This window comes from Candoia aspera, chromosome 16 (assembly GCF_035149785.1).
Source record: "Candoia aspera isolate rCanAsp1 chromosome 16, rCanAsp1.hap2, whole genome shotgun sequence".
Lineage (NCBI taxonomy): Eukaryota > Metazoa > Chordata > Lepidosauria > Squamata > Boidae > Candoia > Candoia aspera.
In genome coordinates this window covers 2,536,540-2,560,938 of record NC_086168.1, presented here as the reverse complement: position 1 = coordinate 2,560,938, position 24,399 = coordinate 2,536,540, and the positions used below count along the sequence as shown (strand labels likewise).

At 49.6% G+C, this 24,399-nt stretch overlaps 1 protein-coding gene across 1 annotated transcript; it reads right to left on the bottom strand.

Moving 5' to 3' along the window:
- Positions 1–2,004: 2,004 nt before the first annotated feature.
- Positions 2,005–22,448, bottom strand: UBAC1 (UBA domain containing 1). The gene is made up of 10 exons (XM_063316232.1): positions 22,256–22,448; positions 18,002–18,122; positions 16,574–16,647; positions 13,717–13,824; positions 12,268–12,370; positions 9,605–9,713; positions 6,646–6,880; positions 5,962–6,048; positions 4,820–4,958; positions 2,005–2,598 (listed from the first exon to the last, which is right to left on the bottom strand). Exons 1-10 carry the CDS (start codon positions 22,391–22,393, stop codon positions 2,483–2,485), a joined length of 1,230 nt encoding a protein of 409 aa, XP_063172302.1. The 5' UTR covers positions 22,394–22,448; the 3' UTR covers positions 2,005–2,482.
- Between the last annotated feature and the right edge of the window lie 1,951 nt (positions 22,449–24,399).

Below are 24,399 nucleotides of genomic sequence, written 5' to 3'. Positions count from 1 at the left end.
ACAGACCTGTGAAGGTCCTTAATGCAAGGATTGGTTGTAAAGTTACTTTTTCATCACTGTTGTAACTGCCAATGGTCGTTAAACAAGGACTATCTATATAGCAAGGCTTTCAACTATGGTTAGATTAGGACACTGCATTTCCTGCCCTCTGGAACTGGAGAAGGATGCTCCCCAAAATGAGAATACTTGCTCCAAAGGAACTGATTCAATGGACTCTTTTGGACCTGCATTTTAATTTATTACTCCGACAATAAACCCAATCTGCTTGATTCCAGGAAAGGTCCATAGGCTTGGACCAAGGCTCTGAGTGACGGGGAAAAGAGGGTGGGCCAGCCACAGCAAAGTCAGTGGGATATCCCTGCATGGATTGATTAGGTGCCATCGAATCTGCTGACACTTAGCGGCCACATAAAATATTCTCCGTGACCCTGAGGTACCCTCTATGCATTTCGATTAGCAGAATTGCTCCCGGTGTGCATTTGATAATTTCCCCCTTCAAATTACAAACAGCTGCCGGATGGCCCCTTCTGGAAAACCTGTGAGACTGTGGAGAGGTCTTGGGGCCTCAAGTAACACCAGTAAGAGAGCTTGCTCTGCCACTGGAAATACAAAGCAGCCCCCGGGCCTCTCCGGATCAAGGAAGGCCAGTATGAGAGGACAGCAAGCCAGGAATCTTGTTCAAAAGATCCCTTTGGGGAAGTACGTAAGAAGGAAACAAGTCCTTAAGGAAACAAAGGAATTAAAAATGCCACCTCAACCAAAGGAAGCTGGGCCTGGGCGCATGGAAAGAACCCCGATCCCAGCTAAACAAAGCAAGAAATTTGGGGGATAAAAAGGGGTCCTGAAGCCCACCCACCCTCAAGTTGCCGAGGTTGAGGAACCCTGCTCTAGCGAGTGCCTGGCAGCCTAGTTGAGAAGGATGTGGGTAAGTGTGGATGAGCGCGCGCGCATGTGCAAGAGCAAATGTACATTGCAACCAGTAAAGTTTTTCTATTACTTTAAATTCACTGGGTCTTGGGTGTTTTCCAAAAAAACCTGTTGTGCCTCAGTGTTCGGTTGGGAGCGATCATCTGTATCCCTATTTCCCGGCTGTTGACCAGGGCTGTGTGTCTTGTCTGCTCTGCCTGTGCTTATCTGGAAAACCCAGGTAGAAAGCAAGGGGGGGATTGCAAGACCCATGTTCCTCGACAGGCTGTGAATGTGCAAGAGAGTGACCATAAGCCGAACCTGGGAGCGTGCGTAACATCGGGCTCTGTGCAAAATCCCTCGTGCCCTGTGCTCAAATCCTAAAACCCGGCTCCTTAATTGCCGCATTCCCTGCAGCATGACGGATGCGTGATGAAGCACAGCAAGACATGTGAACAGAGATTTTAGGGGAGACTGACGCTTTAATGGTTCTCATCTGGCCAAGTTTGCTTACCATGATTTTGAGTCTTCTCTTAATCCAAGGCTGCTAACAGTCAAAATCCAATTCCTTTGATCTTTACAAAGATCCCATCCCTTCTGCCTGTTCATACAAGCAAAACCAAACTGCCTTATACAGTGCAAGAAACTAGGTACTATTCATTTCTTTCAGGACAGCCAATCAACCTGAAATTAGGTTTCAATGTTGGCTTACTGCCCACCACTATGGTTTATGGTGACTGTGTCACTTCCTGGCTTATTCCTGGCTTGTCCTTGTATCCTGTCCAAATTTCCAGTCAACCCAGAGATGCCTAGCAGGAGCTTAAAAAAAAGGACAGAAATCAACAGGAAATGGGCCAAAACAAGCCGCAATCACTTTGCCCACTGACAAGACTAATTGGGGCTGCTTGAGTTGGGAGAAGGTGCAGTGTGCCGACACACACAAAGGTGTGTTTCAGGGAAGTGTCTGGTTAAAAATGGCTTTTTTATTAGAAGAGAAGGAAATGGCGTTGTGTTAGGATTTTGAATGTCCCTGAGGCAGGACTGGCTGAGGTAGGGAACCTGACTCGCTCTCTTAAAGCAAAACCCTCAGACCGTCAGTTCAAAAAGTCTTCTGTATTTCAGTACAGAAATAACTTAAGAGGAGAAACCAACATCCCGAGAAACAGCCTGCGTGCAAACGATGCCCCTCCCGTTCCAGGGAGCACCGCACGTACGGGTGAGGGTGTGCTGTTTTTCCAATCATCAGATTCTTAATTGTAAAAGCTTTTTCCAGTTATTAGGATGGATCGTTTTCTATTGTTTTTTTTTACAGAAACTTTTGAAAGAAAAGGAAACAGCCTGTCATCCAACTCTCTCCTACCACATCTAAAAACAGAGAAATGGCGCGGGGTGTAAGCCGAAAGTGCAATCAAACCGAAAGTCTGTAACGCATCAACCCAAAGGCTCAAAGGCAAAAGAAAACTTTTTGTCGCGCTCTGTCCACAACCGCTCGTCAGCCGTCGGCCTCTCGGGTGTGTCGTGGGACCGGAGCAAAGCAGCAAATCCAAAATGGCAGAGGTGAGACGGCCGGGCCCTTCTAGGTGCGATTCAACGTTTGGAAGATTCGAGATATCTGTAACATGACCGGCCCGGTCTCTGGGTCATTCATCCACTGCGTGCTGTTCAAGGGGTTTTCAAGCATATCTTCAAAAGCTGCCAGAGACAGGAGAGATGGTACGTCCCCAATTAGTCTACGACTCCCGGGATCCCAAGCCAGGACTCAGAAACCCCCAGAAAGGCCTGCTAAACGGGTTAAGCCCGGCACTTGGCGGAAGAGAAACCACCCAGTCTCCATTGAAGGATATATTTCTGGCCTGTCCGGAGGATTTAGAAAAACACCAAACAGGATCAAAACATTTACGTTGAAGATGTGTACGAAAACTGATTTTGTGCAAGGATTTCCCTAATTTGTAGCCAAAGGGTTACAACAGAAAAAGCTCTTGGAGAGCTGGGGGAAAATATTAAATGTGCCTTTAATGCAAAGGCAGCAAAAGCTGACCAATTTCTCAATATTCATGTCTCAGGTCAGTTAATTAGGCTTCTGTTTCCAGTTAAGCTATCCACCTTGCTACAGTTTCCAAACCATTGCCACTTGCCCTGGGAGTGATGGAAAACTGGTTAGAGCAGCGTTTCTCAACCCTGGCAACTTTAAAACGTGTGGACTTCACTCCCAGAATGCTGGCTGGGGAATTCCGGGAGTTGAAGTCCACACATCTTAAAGTTGCCAGGGTTGAGAAACTCTGGGTTAGAACAACTATTGATTAAAGCTATGACAATACCCACTCAGTACTGACATCGTGTCCCTATCCTAAATTTAAAGGGACAAAAGCAGTTTTAAGGACTAAGTGGAAGTTAGAGGACAGCTTTAACGAATGGGAAATGCCAACTCTAAAGGTCCAAACACCCAACTAATGTGGCTTTAGTGTGGACGCTCGTAATCACCTCTCCCATATTCTCCCAACAGAGGTTAGAAGAACGCAGGTCAAAGCAAAGGGCCTGGTTAGGAAAAGCAGAATAGAATTAACCCAGTGGAAGTAATATACGCTAGTCTTCCAAGAACAGGAGACAACAGAGATGCTGTGGGTCCCTTCCTTTCGGCAAACAGAAATCCAGATCTTGGGGGCAACATGGCTATACCGTACTTTTATAACAACTCAACAGAAGTCTCATAGCTCCAAACCTTGCTGAAAATGGCAGAGCCAAGGGAGAAAAGATTTAAAAGAAAAGAGAAAAAAGAAAAAAGGCTAGGTGAATTAATATACTTTTTTGGAGACAGTCCAGAGATACGTTGCACCACTGAGGACTGGACAAGCTGCAGTGGCCCTGAGGTCCTCAGCTGAAAGCTGGTGGCTTTCTTGCCATTTTTTGCAAGGATGTCCCCCACTGGGTCCCAAATCTCCTTGGATCCAGCACGGGCCACGAGCACCCTCACAAAATGGCTGCCACAGAGGGTGCCTCCGGTCAGAGAACGCCCATTCAGTACAAAGCCAACTGGGGAGGGTCTGTTTGCCACCTTTAGCCAGAGCAACATTTCCAAAAAGGCACTGGGATAAACCATCTGCCATTTTTATTTCCTAAGAACGACTGGGAATGGGGTCCTGGGGATCCTGATGATTCTTGTAAGGAAGGTGATGCTGGAGGGCTCTCCAGCTTATAAGCATCCCATTTAAATAAAGTATTATTAACTAAAATAATTTTCAAAAATCAGGGAGGGCTTGAAGATGGGCAAGCCCAGAAGGAAGCGTTGCAGCTGTTAACTTTGTGCAACTGTTCAGGTTGGGAGTGCAGCTTGCGCTAAGCCTCATAATGGGCTCAGCACAGTTGTAAATAAAAAGGAAAAGAGAAACCCCCCCAATCCAAAGGCACCCTTGATTGCCAGCCCAAATTTAAATAGATTTTAATCTGATCCTTTTGGCTGTTCAATAAACAACAAACACTGTTTCCTAAAGCAGTAGCCTCAGCCACTTTAAGATGTGTGGACTTCAACTCCCAGAATTCCCCAACCAGCATGCTGGCTGGGGAACTCTGGGAGTTGAAGTCCACACATGCTGGCTGGGGAACTCTGGGAGTTGAAGTCCACACATGCTGGCTGGGGAACTCTGGGAGTTGAAGTCCACACATGCTGGCTGGGGAACTCTGGGAGTTGAAGTCCACACATGCTGGCTGGGGAACTCTGGGAGTTGAAGTCCACACCTCTTAAAGTGGCTGAGGCTGCAAAACACTGTTCTACACTGTTAAAGTCAAGATCTTGCTGAAAGCCAGCAGCAGCTTGTTAATAAACTTTTGAGAGATATTTGGGACCAGAGTGTTAGCATCCCTCCCTCCCTCATCTCCTAAGGCTGCACCAAATTTCCTGGGACGGCTCCGGACTTACCGAGTAGAGTCTTAGGGTTCGTCAGCCCCAGCTGCACCACAGGGTTTTCTAGGATGGCTTGGAAAAGGGGACTAGCTGGGTCGATCCCCTTGTCTAAATCTTCTGGGGTCGGCTTGCGGTCCCCCAGCAGCCACTCGCACTGAGTGGGTCCGGAGGAAATAAAGACATGGAATGACTGCTTTGCATCCCTCAAAGCACAACACGGGAAGAAGCGTGAACCACCCCCAGCAAATTTCCCTCTGCCCATAAACATGATTCTGCTACAGCGTATTTACCTGCTTTGGCATGGCTGAAAGCGTGAAATCTGGGACAATCTGAAGTCCTATTTAGGGGTCAACCAGTGCCCTAAGGAGAATCCTCTAAACCAGTGTTTCTCAAGCTTGGCAACTTTAAGACCTGTGGACTTCAACTCCCAGAATTCCCTATAGCTGGCTGGGGAATTCTGGGAGTTGAAGTCCACAGGTCTTAAAGTTGCCAAGCTTGAGAAATACTGCTCTAAACCCTTCACCCTCATACAAATCTCTACCTCGACTCTGGAAACCCCAGGGTTCCTGCTTCTCTACCAAGATACTGTATATCTGGACATCTCTTAGCTGAGCAGCACTTTCCTTGCTAAAACCCTCAAGAGAGGGTTGACCTTGTCCAAATTTGAAAGCTGAGCAGGGCTGGGCTTGGTTAACACGTGGATGGGAGCCTACCAGGAAACCCTGGCTGGATTGGGAAACTGGAAACATCTCAGGGCAAACTATTCCGAGAACACTACACCCTTGGAGGAAGGCTTTACTCTGACCAGCATACAAATTAATAAATCATTACAGCCAGCCAGAAGTTTAGACTGGGTTTGCCATTTTTGTCTACCTTTCGAGTCCTTCCCAAGGACTTGGGATAGGCAGATGTTATGGTTTAATAGTATTAAAGGTATCATCACAGGATGTAAGCTGTTCCAAGTAAAGCTACATTATCATCGTCATCATCATCCTGCTAAACATTATTACTATTATTATTATCTTGCTAAACATGCCACCAGCAGGGTTTTTGAAGGAACCCACTGAGGCCATTTAAGCCTCCTGGGTAAGCGGCATGTCAGATGCGCGTCAGCCCTGCAGATGCCAAGGGGTCGGGGCACCGGAACCAAGACTCACAGCGGCGTTTTGCTGGTTGTTGTTGACTCTGAGGGCGTCGACCACTTCTCTCTCGTCAAAGCCCATCTCCATTAAGGCCACCACTGCCTGAAAGAGCAGCACGGAGTCGCTTATGGGGGTTGCCAAGCTTGACCTGGATCCAGCGTTCCCGGCACCCACCCCCAAGGCCAGATGCTAGTTTTGGGCGGAGCAAAGCCTTGTGTCGCTGCTAAAGCAGCAGAGGCGGCATTTTTAGGGGGAGAAGAATTCCAAGCATGCAAGGGGCTGGCGGAAGAAGAGGGTCACGGGGGGCAGGCGGCTTGCAGAAGAGGCTGAACGGCTGGGCATCCCCCCCACCCGGCCTTCAGCTCCTGAAACCACTCCAGCAGAAACCGAAAAAGTAATTATTTTAGAAGGTGGAGGCTTCATCTGCTGGATGTGCCACGTGGGCAGGGAGTCATCGGGAGGATCTTCAATTCCTTCTCTGGGGTAAGAAGAAAAGGGGACAAAGGTTGGGGGAAAAGACCTCTTTGGGCCATGAGGATGGAGCCTGAGAGAGAACAGGGCAGGAACGGCTTCAAGCGAGGGGAAAGTTCCCCCACCAGCTGCCCTGAAAAATGGCACAGGAGACGGGCTACCCTAGGGCAGCCCTGGGATTCGATTATGCTGGGGGTGTCCTGGGAACGCCAGGTGCAAGGAGGATACCCGTGGATCCGGACGGAACTCCCTTCTCCTTCGTATCTTCTTGAATATTTCCGTCAGCTCATCCCTGGCCTCTTCTGGGCCGGCTGCCGAGCTGGCTCCATTGACTGCTGGGGGCACGGAGGACCCGGCTTCTTCGGCTGTGCTTTCCACGGAGACGTGGCCCGGCACGGGGGCGTCAACGGTGGGGTCGTCAGCGTGCTCGATGAGCCATTCCATGGCCTGAGTCACGGACATGCTGCGGGACGAAGGGCACACATACGTCAACGCGTTGCCTCACAACTGCGGAAAGGGAAATGCAACCGAGAGGCTGCTCATGGCCAAATCTTGGAGCGGGGGGACATCCAGGCCTGCCTGAGGATGAGAGGCAGGGAGAGGAAGGGGCCTGTGCAAAAGCTGGAAGGTGGGGGGGAAGGCTCAGGGTTGGGACAGAGCTGAGTATGGAGGTTAATGTTACGCAGGATGTAGAGAACAGAGGGAATGGCCTTGAGGGACAGGAGGAAGAGCCGCGACCGAGGCAATGGTCAGATAAGAGGGGCTTGAGCCCTCGCCAAGAACGTAACGTGAGCAAACGACTCAGAAAAGCCCCTCCTTAGTTCACGCAAAGCTAAAGTGATAGAGGAAGCGTTACTTAAAGATTCTGTTACTATGCTGTTACAATCTGTCAGCCTTACCAGGCAGACCAGACAGGAAACACAACCAGATGAGCTAATTGTACTTTATTGTAAGGCTACATTAAGAGAATCTTGCAAGTCTGAAAGTACAGTTCTCCCGCCACCTCCTTTACAGCCTGAGAAACCAGGGAGGGTCCCTCCTGAGCCTCTTTCTCCACCCATGATGCAGCTGTGGGCTCTGCCCTCTCTTGTCTGTCCGTTCTCATGGCAGTACCTCTTCGCCCCGTCTCCCAAGCTCTTTCCCACATACCATGTCTTGAACCCGTAAGTGACAGAGAAGAAGTGGAGGTGGGAAAGGGGAACACACCTGCAGCTAAGCCCAGGTGCTCAGACTCCAGACAAATATGCTTTATTTAGAAGCAATTTCACATGGAGACATCTTGGAACATGCTCCTTCTCCAAGCTATCCAAGGGCAACTGTAACTGAGCACCTTGGCATCCTGGTTTGACAGTTAAACTTAATCAGATGATCCTTTGAATTTTTAACTTACTTTCTCTTCTGCTTCTTTTTCCACTCATTATGCAGCTGTGGGCTCAGCTGCCTCTTGTCTGACCATTCCCTAGGCAGCGTCTCTTTGCCCCGTCTCCCAAGGTCTTTCCCACATACCATTACAAAGCTTTTCTCCCCTCCTCTCCTTTTACTCTCCAAAAAACTAGGGAGGATCCCTTCTGAGCCTCTTTCTCCACCGTTATGCAGCTGTGGGCTCAGCTGCCTCTTATCTGTCCATTCTCATGGCAGCAACTCTTCGCCCCGTCTCCCAAGCTCTTTCCCACATCCCATTACACAACCAAGGCAGTCCTGATCCACATGGCATGGGTTTCTTAGTCTGGTCTACCTTGGAGGACTGACACTGGAGTAGCTTGCAATGTTTGTCTTGAATGGGGAAGCACAGAGGCCCCCAACCTTTCTGGGTCAGCTGGCACATTTTGAAGCTTGAGAACAGGTTGTGGGCACTCTCACAAAATGGCAGCCATGGAGGCCGGGGCCAGTCACAGAACACCCATTTTCCTGTGTTCCTCCTAGGCTCCTCCAAGAAGCCCTTTACCCTCTCAGATTACCTTCTGCCTTTTCTCAGGGGAGCTGGGCACACTTCCCCTTGGGTGGCAGCCATCTCCCATGTGCAATTTCCCAAAATGCCTTGCAGAAGATTCTTCCAAAACACAGGGAGGCTGTATTTATGAGCCTGGCAGCACGCGCCAATGGAAATGCTCAGGACCATCAGGCTGGGGTGCCCACGTGGCTCCCACCTCCTGTCTCCTTCAATCCACCTGCCCCTTTCCTCCCTACCCCCCACCCTCGGGGAAGGGGCGCTCTGAGCTTAAGCCCGTTCTCTTAGCATCAGGACATCTCTCCACGTGGATCTGGATCCCGCTCCATCCGGGCCCAGAGCTGAGCGAAGGCAACTCCAGCGCCAAATCTCTGGCTCCAGCAGCCTGAGGCAGAGGGGATGAGACCCCAGGGCTCTTTCCCAGCATCCGAAGGGGCTGGAGTCACAGGCAAGCATTTTGTTATGAGCTTCTACAACCCCTCGAAGCCAGGAATGGGCTTTCTCAGTTGTTCTCCCCCTTCTTTGGAACGGACCCCCTCCTGAGATGCGACTGGCTCCAACCTGGCTTTTGTGGAGAAAGGGATTGATGGAGGGGGGGGATCCTCTTGCCCTGGCTTTGGATGTTGCTGCTGGTTCTCAGGGCTCTGTCATTTCTTTCCGTTACACCTTATGACGGTCCTTACTTTAACGCTGAATTTGTTCCGCCTTATTAGACTGACTGGCAGATTAACCGAAAACAATCAATCAATCAGTCAATCAAATTGGCATCTGCCTTGTCTGCATTTGACAGCCCGCTAGCCGAGCCAACTTGAAGACTCACTGACAGCCTTCAGGGACCAATCCACCGCCTGCAAGAGTTCTCGCCAAAGCAGCAGGACGTACAAGCCAAAGCTTAACCAAGGGGGAACAGGAACAGGCTTAGCTAGCAATAATTGGCTTCTGTTGCTTTCCCCAAACTGTTCTGGAAGGAGGCAGCTGCTTCCATTTGCAATACTCACAAGGCTTTTGGGCACGACAGCCCGGTCCCTGACCCTGTGAAGCCCCCCCTCCTGAAAGCACCCCAACAGTTGAGACATTCCTCAAAGCGGCACTGGTAGTGTGGGAGGGAGGGAAGATTTCAAGTTTGAAATGCAAGATTTTCTGCTGAGGACAAACCCAGTGTAACGTCAGTGGGGAATCAAGTACTTCCATGGCCGAGCCCAAGGGCGCCCCAGCCCCCCAGCCACCGGTGACACCTACTGGCTCAAGCGAAGGGCTTTGACGGCTCTGCTCTCGGGAAACCCCATTTCCGTCAGCTGGCGCAGAGCAATTTCGTCCACCCGGTCGTCCTCGTCTTCATCTAACATGGCTAGAGAGCAGAAAGGGTGGGGTGAGAACGGGCCAGATCCTGCAGGTTGCGGTCATTATGTATTGCACAATATTTATAACTCATCCCCATCTTCCTGAGAGGAGCAAAACCAACTTTAAAAATAAAATGTAAGCAATTTGAAGAACATCATTCCAAATCAGGGTTTCTCAACCAGGGTTCCGTGGTGCCCTCGGGTTCTGTGAGAGGCCACTAGGGGTTCCCCGGGAGATCACAATTTATTTAAAAAATTATTTCAAATTCGGGCAACTTCACATTAAAGAGGCAAGTTCCATTCTTTATTTTTAGTTTGAGAACACCGTGAATGCGTATCGACAGGCCTACCCACGAAACGAATATAATAATTTGGTAACTTCTGGCCTATATTTGAGCTTCAATGTGCAGGGGTTCCCCGAGGCCTGGAAAATATTTCAAGGCTTCCTCCAGGGTCAAAAGGTCGAGAAAGGCTGCTCCAGATCATCCATGAACACCATTTGCATCTGCAGAGTCAGGATGATCTAATCTAAGGCCATGCACACAACTGTTTCAACTTGCTTATGAAATGCCGACAGAATTAGGGATGTCCGTCCTTCTGCGGAGAGGGTGTTCCACAAAGCGTGGGCTGCCACAGAGAAGGCCAGTCACTTGGGCCATACCCTGTGCACCTGGTGAGGAGTGGGGGCCTGCAATGGGCCCTCTGTTGATGACCAGACCTGTTTCCAATGGAGTCACATCCCACGGGAGATGCCAGCTTTAGGCCAGCAATGGGGCCTCTTGGCCATCAGTAACCGCCAAAGAAACCAAAACTGAACTGTTGAAGTTGTCTAGCAAAATGGCTGATTTCCAGCAGCATGATTTTACGGGGCATAAAAAAAGGAGTGGAAAACACGTTAAGGGGGGGAAGGGGGCAGAATCCAGAATTGCACATGCTCCTGACAAAAGACAGTACTAGACCAGCCCCTGGAGGTGGTCCCAGTTTTTGAATGAGTAGGGAACATCAAAAACCTGCCCTCCCTTTTTTAGAACTTTATTAATTTTCAGAATATAATTAAAATACAAAATATAGAATATAGAAAAGATAAGAGCATAGGACTAAAGAAAAAACTATAAAAGTGTGAAACAGAGAACAGAAACAGAAAATGACTTCTGACCTTCTCCAGTGCAGATATTTCTATTCTCTGTTTTGCAGCTTTATAGTTTTTTTCTTTAGTCCTATACTCTATCTTTTCTATATTCTATATTTTAATTATATTCTGAAAATTAATAAAGTTCTTACCAAAAAAACCCTGCCCTCTTGAGGAGGGGGGATTTTAACACATCTGCATGTCCCATTGAGAGAACCCCCACAACTATACCAAGGCTTGAGTCCTGCCCAGTAGGGAAAAAACTGACCATACCTTCCTAACCTAGGTAGATATCATTATCATCTGAAACTGAAGGCTTCATTTTGGCTGCTCAGGAGCAAGCTATTCAAACTGATGTAATCAAGGCCAGAATTGAAAAAAATCATCCAATGATTCAACGGGCAGATTGTGCAAAGAAGTAGGAGAGACAGGAGATCATATACTCGGCTCGTTCAAGCAGATCACACAAACTCATTATAAACAATGATGTAACACAGTTGCCAAAATGATTTGCTGAAACATCTGTAAAAATTATCATGTGCCAGGAATGAAGAATTGGTAGGATGTATAGTTGAAAAAGTAGTCAAAAACGAGCAGGTTAAAATATTGTGGGATTTCCGAATACGAACTGGTAAAGTCTTGGCGCGTAACACCCCAGATTTAACTGTGGTTGAAAAGAAGAAGGTGTGGATAACTGATGTGGCAATTCCAGGGGATAGCAGAATGGAAGACAAAGAATGGGAGAAGATCGCAAAGTATCAAGATCTGAAAATCGAAGCTGAAAGATTACGGCATAAACCGGCCGTGGTGGTCCCAGTGGTGATCGGCACACGGGGTGCCATTCCAAAAAACCTTGGACGACACTTAGAAAATCTGCGCATTGGCAAAACTTCCACCTGGCAATTACAAAGGCCACACGGCTTGGATCCGCACGTAGACTACGCCGATACACGCTACGACATCCCAGGTCCTTGGGAAGAACTTGATGCGAATGAAGGCCAACACCAGCTAACTGGCAGTTGTGATTTCACATTGTTGTGTATGATGATGATGATAATTTATTGAATTTATATGCTGCCCAACTCCCAGGGACTCTGGGAGCTTGAGATCCAGCGGAGTTGGGACAGATAAATTAAGATTGGGGGGGACAACTGGGAACAGTAGAGAGAGGCCTATGTCTCAATCCTTCTCCGTTCTACTCAGCTAAAAAAAATCTTTCAAAATAAAGAGAGTGTGATAAAAACAGATCTTTCCATCTGCCATTTTTTCCAGATGTTCTGATCTCCAAAAAGGTCCTCTCCTGCTTCTGTGCAGACTACCACAGACTTCTCCGTACAGGGAGGTTTGGGATATGGTCCAAACACGCCCCCAACTTCAGCCCCAGTGGAAGAGTTACTAGAAAGGGAGGAACAATTTTTTTTTTTTTTGCACACCATTTGCCTTTTTGAAGAGTTCGACAGCATCTGGGTTCAGCGCTAACAGCTTCTGGGCCACTTCGATAAGGGAGACCAAGATCTTCCGAAGCTCGGTCTGAAACTACAAGGAAGACAGTTAACACACCTCAAGAAACTTCTAAAAAATGCTTCATTCCTTTCTTTGGGCATTCCAGCACTAGTATTGACTTTTGACAGAAGAGTTAATTTCAACTCACGGCAACCTCCTTTTTAATTTGCCATGGCCTTTGAGAATCTCAGAAACAGTTATTTGCCTTTTTTAAATCACTGAGCCTGTTTTTTTATTATTATTATTATTCCACAGATACTTTCCAAATTTGCCTGGTTTTGTGCTGTCTTAACATTTACGGCTCCTGCTTTTAAGAGACGGCTTTTCAGCAACGTCTGTGGTTCGTTCTCTTTTTCCCAACCTCTACTCTTCTTAAGAGCTTGACTGGAGCGAAATGAAATTACCACCTTGGTGAAGGACAAGGGGTGGATTTGTTCCCTGGAATGATTCCAGACGGTGATTCATAGGGATTATCATCCTGCCTGAGGCTGTAAATTCTCTTTTAAGGAAGCGCCCAGATCGGCAACACTTTTCCTACATATAATAAGCCTAATTTTAACGCACACTGGCTCAACAGGACAGGGATCCATGCCTGATTTCCAGATATGGGAGGGGGCCTGCAAATGAGAGATGTGAGGCAGCGCCGCATTGTAACTCACACCCCCCTCTAATTTCCAAGCTAATTGTCTGGCTGGAGATACTACAGGTAATCCTCGATTTATAACCATTCGTTTAGTGACCATTACGACGGCACTGAAAAAAGTGATTTACGACCGGTCCTTGCATTTACAACTATTGCAGCATCCCTGCGGTCACATGATCAAAATTCAAGTGTTGGCGACTAGCATGTATTTATGACGGTTGCAGCGTCCCAGGGTCATGTGATCACCATTTGCAACCTTCCCAGCTGGCTTATGACAAGCAAAGTCAGTGGGGGAAGCCAGATTTGCTTGATGACATGATTCACTTAACAACTGCAGGCAATCACTTAATGACCATGGCAAAAAAGGTCGTAAAATTGGGTGCGACTCACTTAATGACCACCTCGCTTAGCAATGGACGTTTCAGTCCCAATTGTGGTCATATGTCGAGGACCACCTGTATTCAATTTATTCCAACACACCTTCAATGTTCAAGCTCACTGTGGCGTCAAGACTTTACCCGGCCGATGATGCTTCGGCTCAGCCGGGACCTTCCCTGCCTGAATTATTTGCAGCCAAAGGAAAGCAATTCTCTTTTCCCATCTGTGCGAACAACAGGACCGCTTCCTCCCTTTGCAGTTCCCCCTCCGAGACTATTATGGGATGCCCAGCCAGCTTGGCTGGGGCTGGAGATCACCGGGCCAAGCGGCGGCCCCCCAGGAAAAGCAGCGTACTCACATCTCTCATGTTATGGTGGGCCACGCTCCGGTCCACGCTGTGGGAGGGGAGGCCGGTGGTGGCTTTCAAAATGGCTTCCTTATCGGGAGCTTTCTGCTCCTGTTTCCGCTAAACGGGAAAGGAAAGCTGTTCAGAAAACGGTGTGCGTGACCTCCACACGCCAACTCTCCGAGTGCTGACAGTTGCATCCTTGGGTTACCCCAAAAGGCAGCAAGGTGTACTTTTACCGCGGGAGGACTATCTTAGCTTCCGAGAAGAAGACAATGAAGGCAAACCAGCCCTTTTTCATCAAACCGTCCAGTCTGGTGGGGAAAGGATCACCTTAAGCTCAAAACTTCTTCCCTTTGGGATAAACTTTTTTTTTTAAAAAATCCCTTCAATTGTGCCCAATTCTTGGAGACTGCCTGGACAGGTCCCTGCAGTTTTCTTGGCAAGTGTTCGGAAGTGGCTTGCCATTGCCTCCTTCTCAGGGCTGAGAGAAAGCGACTGGCCCAAGGTCACCCAGCAGGCTTCATGCCTAAGGCAGGACTAGAACTCGCTGCCTCCTGGTTTCTAGCCCGGTGCCTTAACCATGACACCAAACTGGCTCTCGGGATAAACATAGCGTGATCTTAACCTAGAAAATGAAATTTTCAGATGACTTTCCCTAACCTGGAGCCCTTCCAAATGCACTGGATTTCCAACCCCCAGAACTGGCTAGAAAAAGACTCCTTTAGGATAAGCATCTAGAGATGAGGGTCACTGTAACTTTCAGCTAAAAAAAAGGGGGGGGGGATAAAGGATGAGAAAGCTGACATACCTCTGGACTACAACTATCAATTTAAAGGCTGCGCTCCACAAACTCATCTTCCCATCTCTCCTCCCAGCCAACTCGGCCTTCTACTGCAGGAGGCAGGCAATCTTTAGGGGCATCCTGGGAATTTGGAGAGCACTCTCCCCAAGTGTCATCCCTGGCAGGTGTGCCTGGTTGCAAAGCACCAATGCTGTAGGTATGGCAGGAGAGACGGTCTGGTGGACCCAAGGGAAGGAATGTGTCCTGCCTGGCCATGATTTACCTTCCTTTCTGAGAAAGATGCTTTCTCATATTACAAAGTTGATACGGATCCTCCTCAAGCCAGAAAGTGCTGGGGAAATTCACAAAGAGGGATAGAGGGGCCTACAGAGTGTGGCTGAGAATGTGACAATGGAGGCACAGTGGTGCAATTGAAACTCTGCCTTTTTTATGTGTACAGGTAGTCCTCGACTTATGACCACAATAGGGACTGGTATGGTCATTAAGAGTGGCATCACGGGACCACACCCGATTTTACCTTTTTCACCATGGTCATTAAGTGAATCACGCGGTTCCCAGTTGACTTTGCTTGTCGGAAGCCAGCTGGGAAGGTCACAAAGGGCGATCACGTGACCCTGGGAGCGGCAACCAACATAAATACATGCTGGTTGCCAAGCACCCCTAATTTGATCATGTGACTGCGGGGATGCTGCGACCATCGTAAGTGTGAGGAATGGTCATATGTCACTTTTTTCAGCACTGTCGTAACTTCGAATGATCGCTAAACGAATGGTTGTAAGTCGAGGACTGCCTATATTGCACACATGCACCGTTGTGGCTGCCACTGTGACTTTTTGCACAGACACCCCTTCCAGGAGGGGTGGGGTACCAGTTAAGTGGACACGGCTTGGTCTGCAGAAGCCACCTCTCTCTTCCCGACAGCCGCACCCATTCCTACAGCACGCTGCTACTTCGGGAGGCCTCTTGCAGGTTGTCAACCTGGCAGTTGATTTACACTCCCCAGACTTCCACCCAGTCATCCTGGAGTGCAAGAAGAAGCACGCAGCGCCGCCCCCTCCCACTTCCCCCAACCACCCATTCTGGGAATTAGCTTGGGCCAAGATAGAATGGCAGCCCCAGAGGGACTGAGGGGCAGCTGACCTTCCATAGACATGGTGCCTAATCTGGTGGGGGAACCCTGATTTCCTTCAGCCTTTTTTAGAAACCTTTTTGGGGGGGTTACAGCAGGGACGGGAGTGGGGGCCTCCAGAGGGGACTTCCCCCTCCCCCAAGGGTTCAAAATCATGCTGTCAAAATTTGGCCATTCCTCCGCAGACGTTAGTGCCACAATTCTGGAACGCAAAGCGGGAGCTGGCGGGCCTCTCTGCAACCCACCCACTTCCGATTCCCCCCAAGTGAGTCTGAAGGTGGATTTGAATCCAACCCTTTGGAGTAAAAGGCTTCAACGATATTGTTGGTAAGCCAAGGTTAGCTGTTTAGCACCAGCAGTGAGCAACCACCCTGCCTCATGACAAGCCACCTTTTGCCCAAGCCTCGTGTGGAAAAGAGTTCAAGCTGGTGCTGTAACACCAGTAAAGCCTGGGAACGTTCTGCCACTGAGCGACAGGATGAAACAAGGGATCCGATCTTAAAGCACAGCTTGTCAGCAAAGGCTAAAAGGAAAGTACAGGTAGTCCTTGCCTAACAACCGTTTGTTTAACGATGGTCCAAAGTTATGACAACCTCAGAAAAAGTTATTTACAACCTATACTCACACTTACAACCACTGCACCACCCCTGCGGTCACGTGATCACAATTTGGGCACTTGGCAGCCAGTCTGCATTTACGACCAGTCGCAGCATCCTGCGGTCACTTGATTGCGCTTTCTGGCAAAAACGTCCATTGGGAAAGCTGGACTCACTTAACAACTGCAGTGATTCGCTTAACAGCCATCATAAAGATGGTTGTAAAATCAGGTCCAGTCGCATGGTGACCACACCGCTTAACAACCAATTTTCTGGTCCCTATTGTGGCCATTAAGTGAGGACTACCTGTTTTTCCACATCCCAGCCCTTGGGACCCACCTTTTCCTCGGCAGAGACATCAGCCATTTTTGGTGGCGCGGGTGGCGCTCTCTTCTTCACCAGCACCAAAACATCTAGAGAGACAGCAAGGAAAGGAACGGAACAAGATGTCACCACTTAGTTTCTGCTTTGATCGGATGGAAAACGGCTGGGTTGGAGGGAGAAAAGGAAGAACCTCTTTTTGCCCGTCGCCAAAAGGAAGAAATCTTAGAGTAAACCTTTAAAATGGTGCATGTTTTTAAAAGACTCTTTTAAGAAAGCCCATCCTTGATCCATCGACGTTCTCTAGCCAAAGGGAACCTCTGCAAAGAGTGGGCCAAATACAGATTCCCCACCCCTTTGGGCCACCAAGTACATGTTCACTTTTGAGGGCACGTGGCTTATTTTTATTTTATTCCCTGATTTGCTAGATTTCTATCCCACCTTTCACGCCGGGCCTACAGAGAGCTCTCTCCTCCAGCTTTTCTTCCCAACAACCACCCTGTGAGGTTGGCTGGAAGGAGAGTGACTGGCCCAAAGTCCCCCAGAGCTTCTGTGGCTGGGGGGGACTAGAATCTGCCTCGACCCAGGATGAGCACAGCACCTTCTCTACACTGGCTCTCGAAGCAACAGAAGACAGGAAACGGAGATTTGGGCATTTGTTCGATCAACGTTGGGGCCACTCTCGCAAAATGGCCACCACAGCAGGTCTGCCAGTCCCCAAATGTCCATTTGCTAGTGGGTAAATGAGAAGGCTGCCACTTACCCGAATACGTTCTATCACCTTATTCATTTTGTGCAGCTGTTTTCATTTTCTAGGAAGGGAGATCTCTGTAGAGCTTAGAGCAAGTGTTTCCCGACCTCAGCAATTCTAAGATCTGTGGACTTCAACTCCCAGAATTCTGGGAGTTGAAGTCCACAGATCTTAGAATTGCTGAGGTTGAGAAACGCTGGCCTAGGGACATCCTTGGAAATACAGATTATGCTTAAGACTGGTGCTCTTCTAGGAAGGACGGAAGGACGGAAGGAGCAGCCTGTGTACACCAAGGGAAGTGTCTGTGGTCACTCTGGGGAAGAAGGACAGCTCCTATCAGGACTGAGTTGGCCAATGGGTGGCGGTGGACGCTCCTTCACTGCAAGGGTTTAAGCAGAGGCTGACTGGCCGTCTGCTAGGCATGCTGTTGTGGCGGATTCCTGCACTGGGTAGCGGGTTGGGCTGGATGATCTCCAAAGTTCCCTTCCAACTCTTACATATTACAATTCACTGAGTCTAGCCTGCCGTTAATGCATATCGTACAGGAGTTAGCAAGATGCCAAAACCCATCTTTCCAAACACTGGAGAGGGGTCTCAAAGGAGTGCCTCTATGTCAAGTTAAATACTGCCTCCTCTTCTCTGGATTTCAGAGTCTGGTTTTCTGAATGTCATTTAACCGCCCGCCGCTCCCTTACCTCGATCCTGAATGTTTTCCTCCGAGACCGTCTTGGTGTCATTCAGCACCTTCTCTGAAGCAGCGTGTATGAGCTTGTGGTGCGTTATGCATTTTGGGTCTTCAAGGCTCCCCGGCATGCACTGGAGGGAGGGGATGGGGGGGAAAGGGAGAGCAGTGAACGAGAATGCAATGAAGGGGGCGAACCTTTTAAAACAGTGCTGTCCTCATCAACACCATACCCTTTCTGGGCAAAGCAGCCTCTCCCAGGATGGGAAAGGAGCGGAACATAAAGGACTGGATGGAAAAACAGGCTCAGGAGGGTTCAGAAGGACAATGAAGATTACACGATACTCGGAGGAAAGGCCAATGGAACTAATCCATTCTGGAGAAAAGGAGACGGAAGGGAGACACGATAGCCAGCTGAGGGACCTTGGGCCAGTCACTTTCTCTCAGCCCCAGGAAGGAGGCAAGGGCAAACCACGTTAGAAAAACCTTGCCAAGAAGACTGCAGGGGCTTGTCCAGGCAGTCTCCAAGAATCAGACTAGACTGAACTGATTAAAAAAAATAAATTAAAAAGTTAGCCATACTGACATGCCAACATTGCTCCTTGTTATCACACATTTCCTTGACAGGAGTACTGCTCTCCTCCCGTCAGGGTCCATTTTCTCAATAGCAACCCAGCAGTCAATTCCAGCCCCTTATTTTTCTCTCTGCCCTGGCTCTGGTGGGCAGTATCTAACACAGAGGTTCCCAACCTTTTTGCACCAGGGACCAGTTTTGTGGAAGACAATTTTTCTATGGACCGGGCGGGGGGCGGGGGGGGGGGCGCGGGATGGTTTTGGGATGATTCAAGCGCTTCTTTTTCCCGACCTTTTATTGTTTTTTCTTCGTGCCGTTTGGAGATAGCAGCCAATGGGCTTGCTTTCTCTGACAGGTCATGTGAGCAATGGGGAGCGGCTGTAAACACTCAGGCTGTAAATTCACTTGCTCGCCCACCGCTCACCTCCTGCTGTGTGGCCCAGTTCCTAACAGGCCACGGACCGGTACTGGTCCACGGCCTGGGGGTTGGGGACCCCTGATTTAACAGGCTTCCACCTGTCCTGCTTCCAAAAACAGCTGATGCTTTTGAAAACGGAATGTTTGGGTGCAGCCTGAAATACAAATCAATACGGGAGGGGCGAGGGGACGCACGCCAGCTCTCCCAAGTTCCCATTACGAGCAGATGCCAGTCCCAAGCTTATGCCGTAGAAGAGCACGTAGGTTATGCACTATCAGGGTTCACTGTGAGCTCACCCCAATCTTGCACCCCTTGGGGAGTTTGCTATCAGCATCCAGTCAACAGGACAAGGGAGGAGAACCATGGTCTAGGCCGAGATAAGGAAAGAGGATCCCAGAAAAGAGAAATATCTCTAAATAGCATTTCATCATTTGCTGCCAAGTCATCTCCTGCCTTGTGTTGGTTTTGTTTACAGGTAGTCCTCGACTTACAACCACAACTGGCACTGGAATTTCCATCATAAGTCACTGTGGTCATAAGTTGAGTCACCACGTGACTGGACCCGATTTCATGACCATTTTTATGGCAGCTGTTAAGCAAATCACAGGTCATTAAGCAAATCACTGTAGTCGTTAAGTGACCCCTGCTTCCCTGATGGGCGTTTTTGCCAGAAAACGGCAAAAAAAGTCACAAAACGTGATTACAGGACTGTAGCACGCTGCAACTGGTCATAAATGCAAGCTGGTTGCCAAGCGCCCGAAAAACGATCATGTGACCGCAGCGGTGTGTGATGTGATGTTTTGCAACGTTCCAAAGTACTTTACAGGCAGTAAAGCACCCATTCTGAGGCCGTCGTAACTTCAGACCCTTGTTAAAATAATGGTCGTAAATCGAGGACTACCTGTATAAAGAAACAGCAGGAGCTACTCTTTCTCAAACAATGCTGAGAAAATTACTTTCAGAGGATTAGTCCTGGAAGGCTAAGTGGGGCTTGGGTACGTCCCCACCCATTCAGAGTCCAGAATCCCACTTCTAAAACACGCTTGCTACCCACCTTTAACAAGCCTGATAAAACAAAGATAAAAGTTCTTTCAGGATCCATGCTAGAAATCACTTTAAAGACACCCACCCACCCAAACACACAGCCGTTTTCTGCAGCCACCCAGTTGGCAGAAACACAACAGGCTCAGCAGCCAATACTGGTTGTGTATATCACACAACAGAAATCAACACACCCTAAGGGAAAGCAAGATTGTACAAGCCGCCACGGTTCAGGATTTGAAGTGAGATTTTAAAGCAAAAAGCAAGCGACAGTCTGCTCTCCCCCTTTTCAAAAGAGACACAGGTTTATTCCTCCATGAACTTGGTCTGAGTCCAGACCACCTGTTCCTGCCTCCCCCACAAATAATGGGAATTTGTAGACACATATGGGGTTCACGCAGGGCTCCGTAAACATGAGTTTCTTCTGTATCTGGTTTATTTTAGTTTCTTCTGTATCAGGGCTGGTTTATTTTTGTATTCCCCTGTGGTGACCTTTTGGAGGCAACAGGAGATTTTTATCAACTGATCCTGAACAGAATGCTTGCCACTGAGTAAGCACACTCTCTAAACAAACGCCTGAGTTAATATCCCTTTCCACAACTGGATTGGCTTTTTTTAAAAACAAGATATGCAATAATTATTTGCTAAAATATTGTTCATTTGGAAATCTGTGCCTGTTTAAAAAAGAAAAAAATTAAAATGGAAATGTAAAGACCCCCCTTCTTAAAATAAAGTGGACAGTTCCCCCAAAATGAAAATAAATATTCATTTTGTATCCCTCAAATTCACTAATACCCATATTTGCCCATTTCAGGTGTGGTATTTTTCTGTTTCGAGCCACAAAAGGAAACTTGGCTGCAAATTCCCTTTGGCAAAATCACCAGAAATATTAAAGAGGATGGGCTTGTTCTTAAAACATTTGTATTTTTGCATATCACTCCCTTTATGGAAAGCATCTGTTTTTGTGTGTTTCACTCTTGAATTGTTCTTCTCCCAGGCTTCAATTTGTTTCCAAAAATAACTAACTATGAAATGCAAAGTCAGGGTTGGCTCAGGACGCATCTGGGTGTCTGTCAAACAAGACAGCTTTTTTTTTTCTCACAAGGGAAGGGAAAATTGACCTGCATGTGCACACGGTTGTCTGGATACACACGGGAGATTCCCACCAGTCCCCAAGAGTGGTTTCTGCTGGTCTCCCCATAAGCAGGGGCCGCAGATGATACTGTCTTTAAAACTTGGTCACTGCGAACAGCATCTTGGGTGCAAGTGGCAGCTGGGGAGACAAGCTGCTTTCAAGGTTATTCCCCCCACCCTTGGCATCAAAGTCCAACTGATAAGCTCCCTGCCCTGCCCAATTTTTTAAATGATCAGCTTAAGCATCAAAACACTCCTATGCTCAAGTATATGGCCCTCAGTGAGGGTCCTGGGTCTTTGCAAACCAGGAGGTGGCCTAGAGCGAGTGGGAATTGTAGTCCAGCCCGTCCAGGAGGAGTCTGGACTGGTTGGCTGTTCAGGCAAAGCATGATGGGTAGGACAAGGGCACGAGGGTGTCTGGCCATGCCAGCAGAGGATTATGGACATCATCCTCCAGCACAGCCTGAGTGCTACCTGCTGCCTGGCTGGGGATGATGGGAGCTGAAGCCCCTGACATCCAGAGGACCAGTGGATCTGGAGATAAGCTGTGCTCACTGGGAACAATGGGTACTGTAGTCAACCCCGCTGGAAGGGCATTAGGTGGCTTAGGGAGCCACACTGGCCAATTATGATGAGCTATGTAATCCATCACCTGTCAGGAGCCCCACTTGGGGGTGGACCATTGTGCTGGCTGAGGATGATGGGCACTGTAGTCAATCCCCTGAACAACCTTAGGCAACTCAGGGGAACACGGCGGCCAAAGGAGTCCATCACTTCAGGCAGGGATTCTTGGTGGTACTGGTTGAGGATGATGGGCACTGGAATCAACCCCCTCCGAAAGGCTTTGGGCGGCTCAGGGGGCCACGCTGGCCAAGTGCGATGGGCTATGTAGTCCATCACCTCTGCCAGGAGCCCCACGGGGGGCGACTTAGTAGTCGTGGCTGAGGATGATGGGTACGGCAGCCAACCCCTTCTGAAGGGCGGCCCAGCGCGATGGGCGATGTAGTCCGCCCCCTCAGCCAGGGGCCCCGAGTGCGGCGGGCCTGGCGGCGCCGGCTGAGGGCCGCTGTAGCCCACCCCCAGGGCCGCGGCGGCCTTACGTGCTTGAGGCAGCGCTCCTTGAGGCGCTCGATCGCCGTGTCCTCGGGCACCTCCTCCAGCCACTCGGCGCCGTCCAGGGCGCAGATGCGCAGCCGCAGCACCTTCGCCGCGAAGATCTTCTCCTCCTGCACGAACATCGCCGCCGCCGCCGCCGCCCGCCCGCCTCGGCGCCGCCTCAGGGCCCGCGGCCCGGCCCGGCCCGGCCCCACCGACTGGCCGCCGCGCCGGAAGTGGGCGGGCCGCGCGGCGCGCCGGGAGTTGCAGTCCTGGTCGCGGAGGCCGGCGGCGCCCCGCCCCTTCCGCTCTGCCTGCCGCTGCTCTTCGCGGGGGGGGAAGGAGGAGAGCGAGCGATCCCGTCGGCCCTTTGCTGCCCTCCAGCGCCCACCGCGGGGGCTGCAGCCTCGTAGTGCTCGCGGATCAAGCCTCGGGTCGCCGGACCCCAAAGGCGGAGCCCAGCCTTTGCTTGCCCCGAAAGCCCCCCGCCCGGGGCCTTCCCGTGCAACTTCCTCCGGCTTTTATTCTCCAGTTAGGGAAGGTCTTGCAAGGCAGGAGCTTTGCCCCTTGCGCGCTGCGCTTCCTTTTCCCGGCGCGATCCATGTGCAAGCTCAGAAACTGGGTTGGTTGAGTAACCAGGTTAAGTCCGCTGGGAAAGCGCACGGCCCTGCGGATGTGGCTTTTGCACGGCAGGTGCCCCGTCGCTCACTGCAGCAGCGAGCAAAGGCTTGCCGGGCCTAATGCAAGAAACCAAAGGAGGGTTGCCAACCTTGCCAGGCCCGGTGCCCGTCCCAGGAGTTGGGCCAAGAAAGGAACCCCAATGGAGAATATCTTTCTTGGCAACCAGTCCTGGTTTTCAACTTGACAATCATGGAAAGCCACCACCACAGCCCTTTCTGCTGGTCCTGGCATTCTCACTGGTTTTTGCTTTTTGCAACGGGCAGGTACCAGTCTGGGAATGGCAGGCCCAGAGCCGAGGGGCAGCTGGACTGTACTGGGGGCCTTCGAGGCCTCTACGCACCGCCGTGTCCCAGCATGGGATGGATGATTCCAGGTGGGATCGTGACTGGGCAAAAGGCTGGGACAGACCTTTGGGGGAAGTTTGACAAGGCAAGCCGCTGCTTAAAAATGGGATTATGATTGCATGTGGCCCTTGCATTTCAAGTTCAAATAGGATGCAGCTCTACTGTCTAGGGAGGAATTTCAGAGCACAAAGGGTGTGTGTGTGTGTTACAAAAGCTCAAAGAGAGTGTGTCACAAAAGGGTCCAAATGCCAGCCGTGAATCAGGTGAGACTCCTCTCTGGCCAGATTTCCCACCGCTGGGAATTTCAGTCTTTTGGGCTGAAAAGAAGAACGTAACAAACATGGAGTTGATGGAGGAACACATTTGATCCAAGCGCTATCTTAACTCCTCTGCCTTTGGCTGGAAATTGCTGGGGTGGTTTCCAATTTAGTTTGCCCTCAGCCCACTCCTGGTCGGTCACTAGATCCAGATCACTCAGCAAAGATACAACTTGATCTTTATGCCCTAGGGCAGTGTTTCTCAACTGTAAGATGTGTGGACTTCAACTCCCAGAATTCTGGGAGTTGAAGTCCACAGGTCTTAAAACTGCCAAGGTCGAGAAACACTGCCCTAGTGTAATGGTACGTGGGAATGACCTTGGGGGACAGGAGGACGAGCCGCAGAGAAGAGCCCACAAAAGGAAATGGGGCATGGGACGCATCTCGGAAGGGACCCTCCCTGGTTTTCCAGAGAGTAAAAGGAGAGGAGGGGAGAAATCCTTTCAGACTTGCAAGATTCTGTTAATGTAAACTTATATTTAAGATAGAACTAATCATTCCGGTTGGGCTTCTTGTCTGGACTAACCCTGAAGGGCTAACACCTAGTCACCTTGAGGCATGACTACTGCAGTGCTCTCTACATGGGGCTGCCCTTGAAGACCGCCCGGAAGCTTCAACAGGTCCAGAATGCAGCAGTGCAACAATGATGGGCATGCCGCAGTATGCCTTCGTGAGCTCTACTGGTTGCTGGTTTCCTCCTTGGTGCAATTCAAGGTGTTGGTTGTTAGCTCTAAAGCCCTACATGGCATGGGACCAGGTTATCTGCAGAACTGCCGGTCTCCTCTGTCCGGCCGATTTGATCCTGCA

Bases quoted from the DNA above. Each gene is read 5' to 3' on its own strand.
- UBAC1 (XM_063316232.1), bottom strand. From the start codon at position 22,393: ATGTTCGTGCAGGAGGAGAAGATCTTCGCGGCGAAGGTGCTGCGGCTG. The intron at 13,825-16,573 runs GTGGGTCCCAAG...TTTCCCGTTTAG, and splicing joins ATGTCTCTGCCGAGGAAAAG to CGGAAACAGGAGCAGAAAGC. The intron at 4,959-5,961 runs GTGAGTCTTGGT...GGACCCACTCAG, and splicing joins ACAACCAGCAAAACGCCGCT to TGCGAGTGGCTGCTGGGGGA.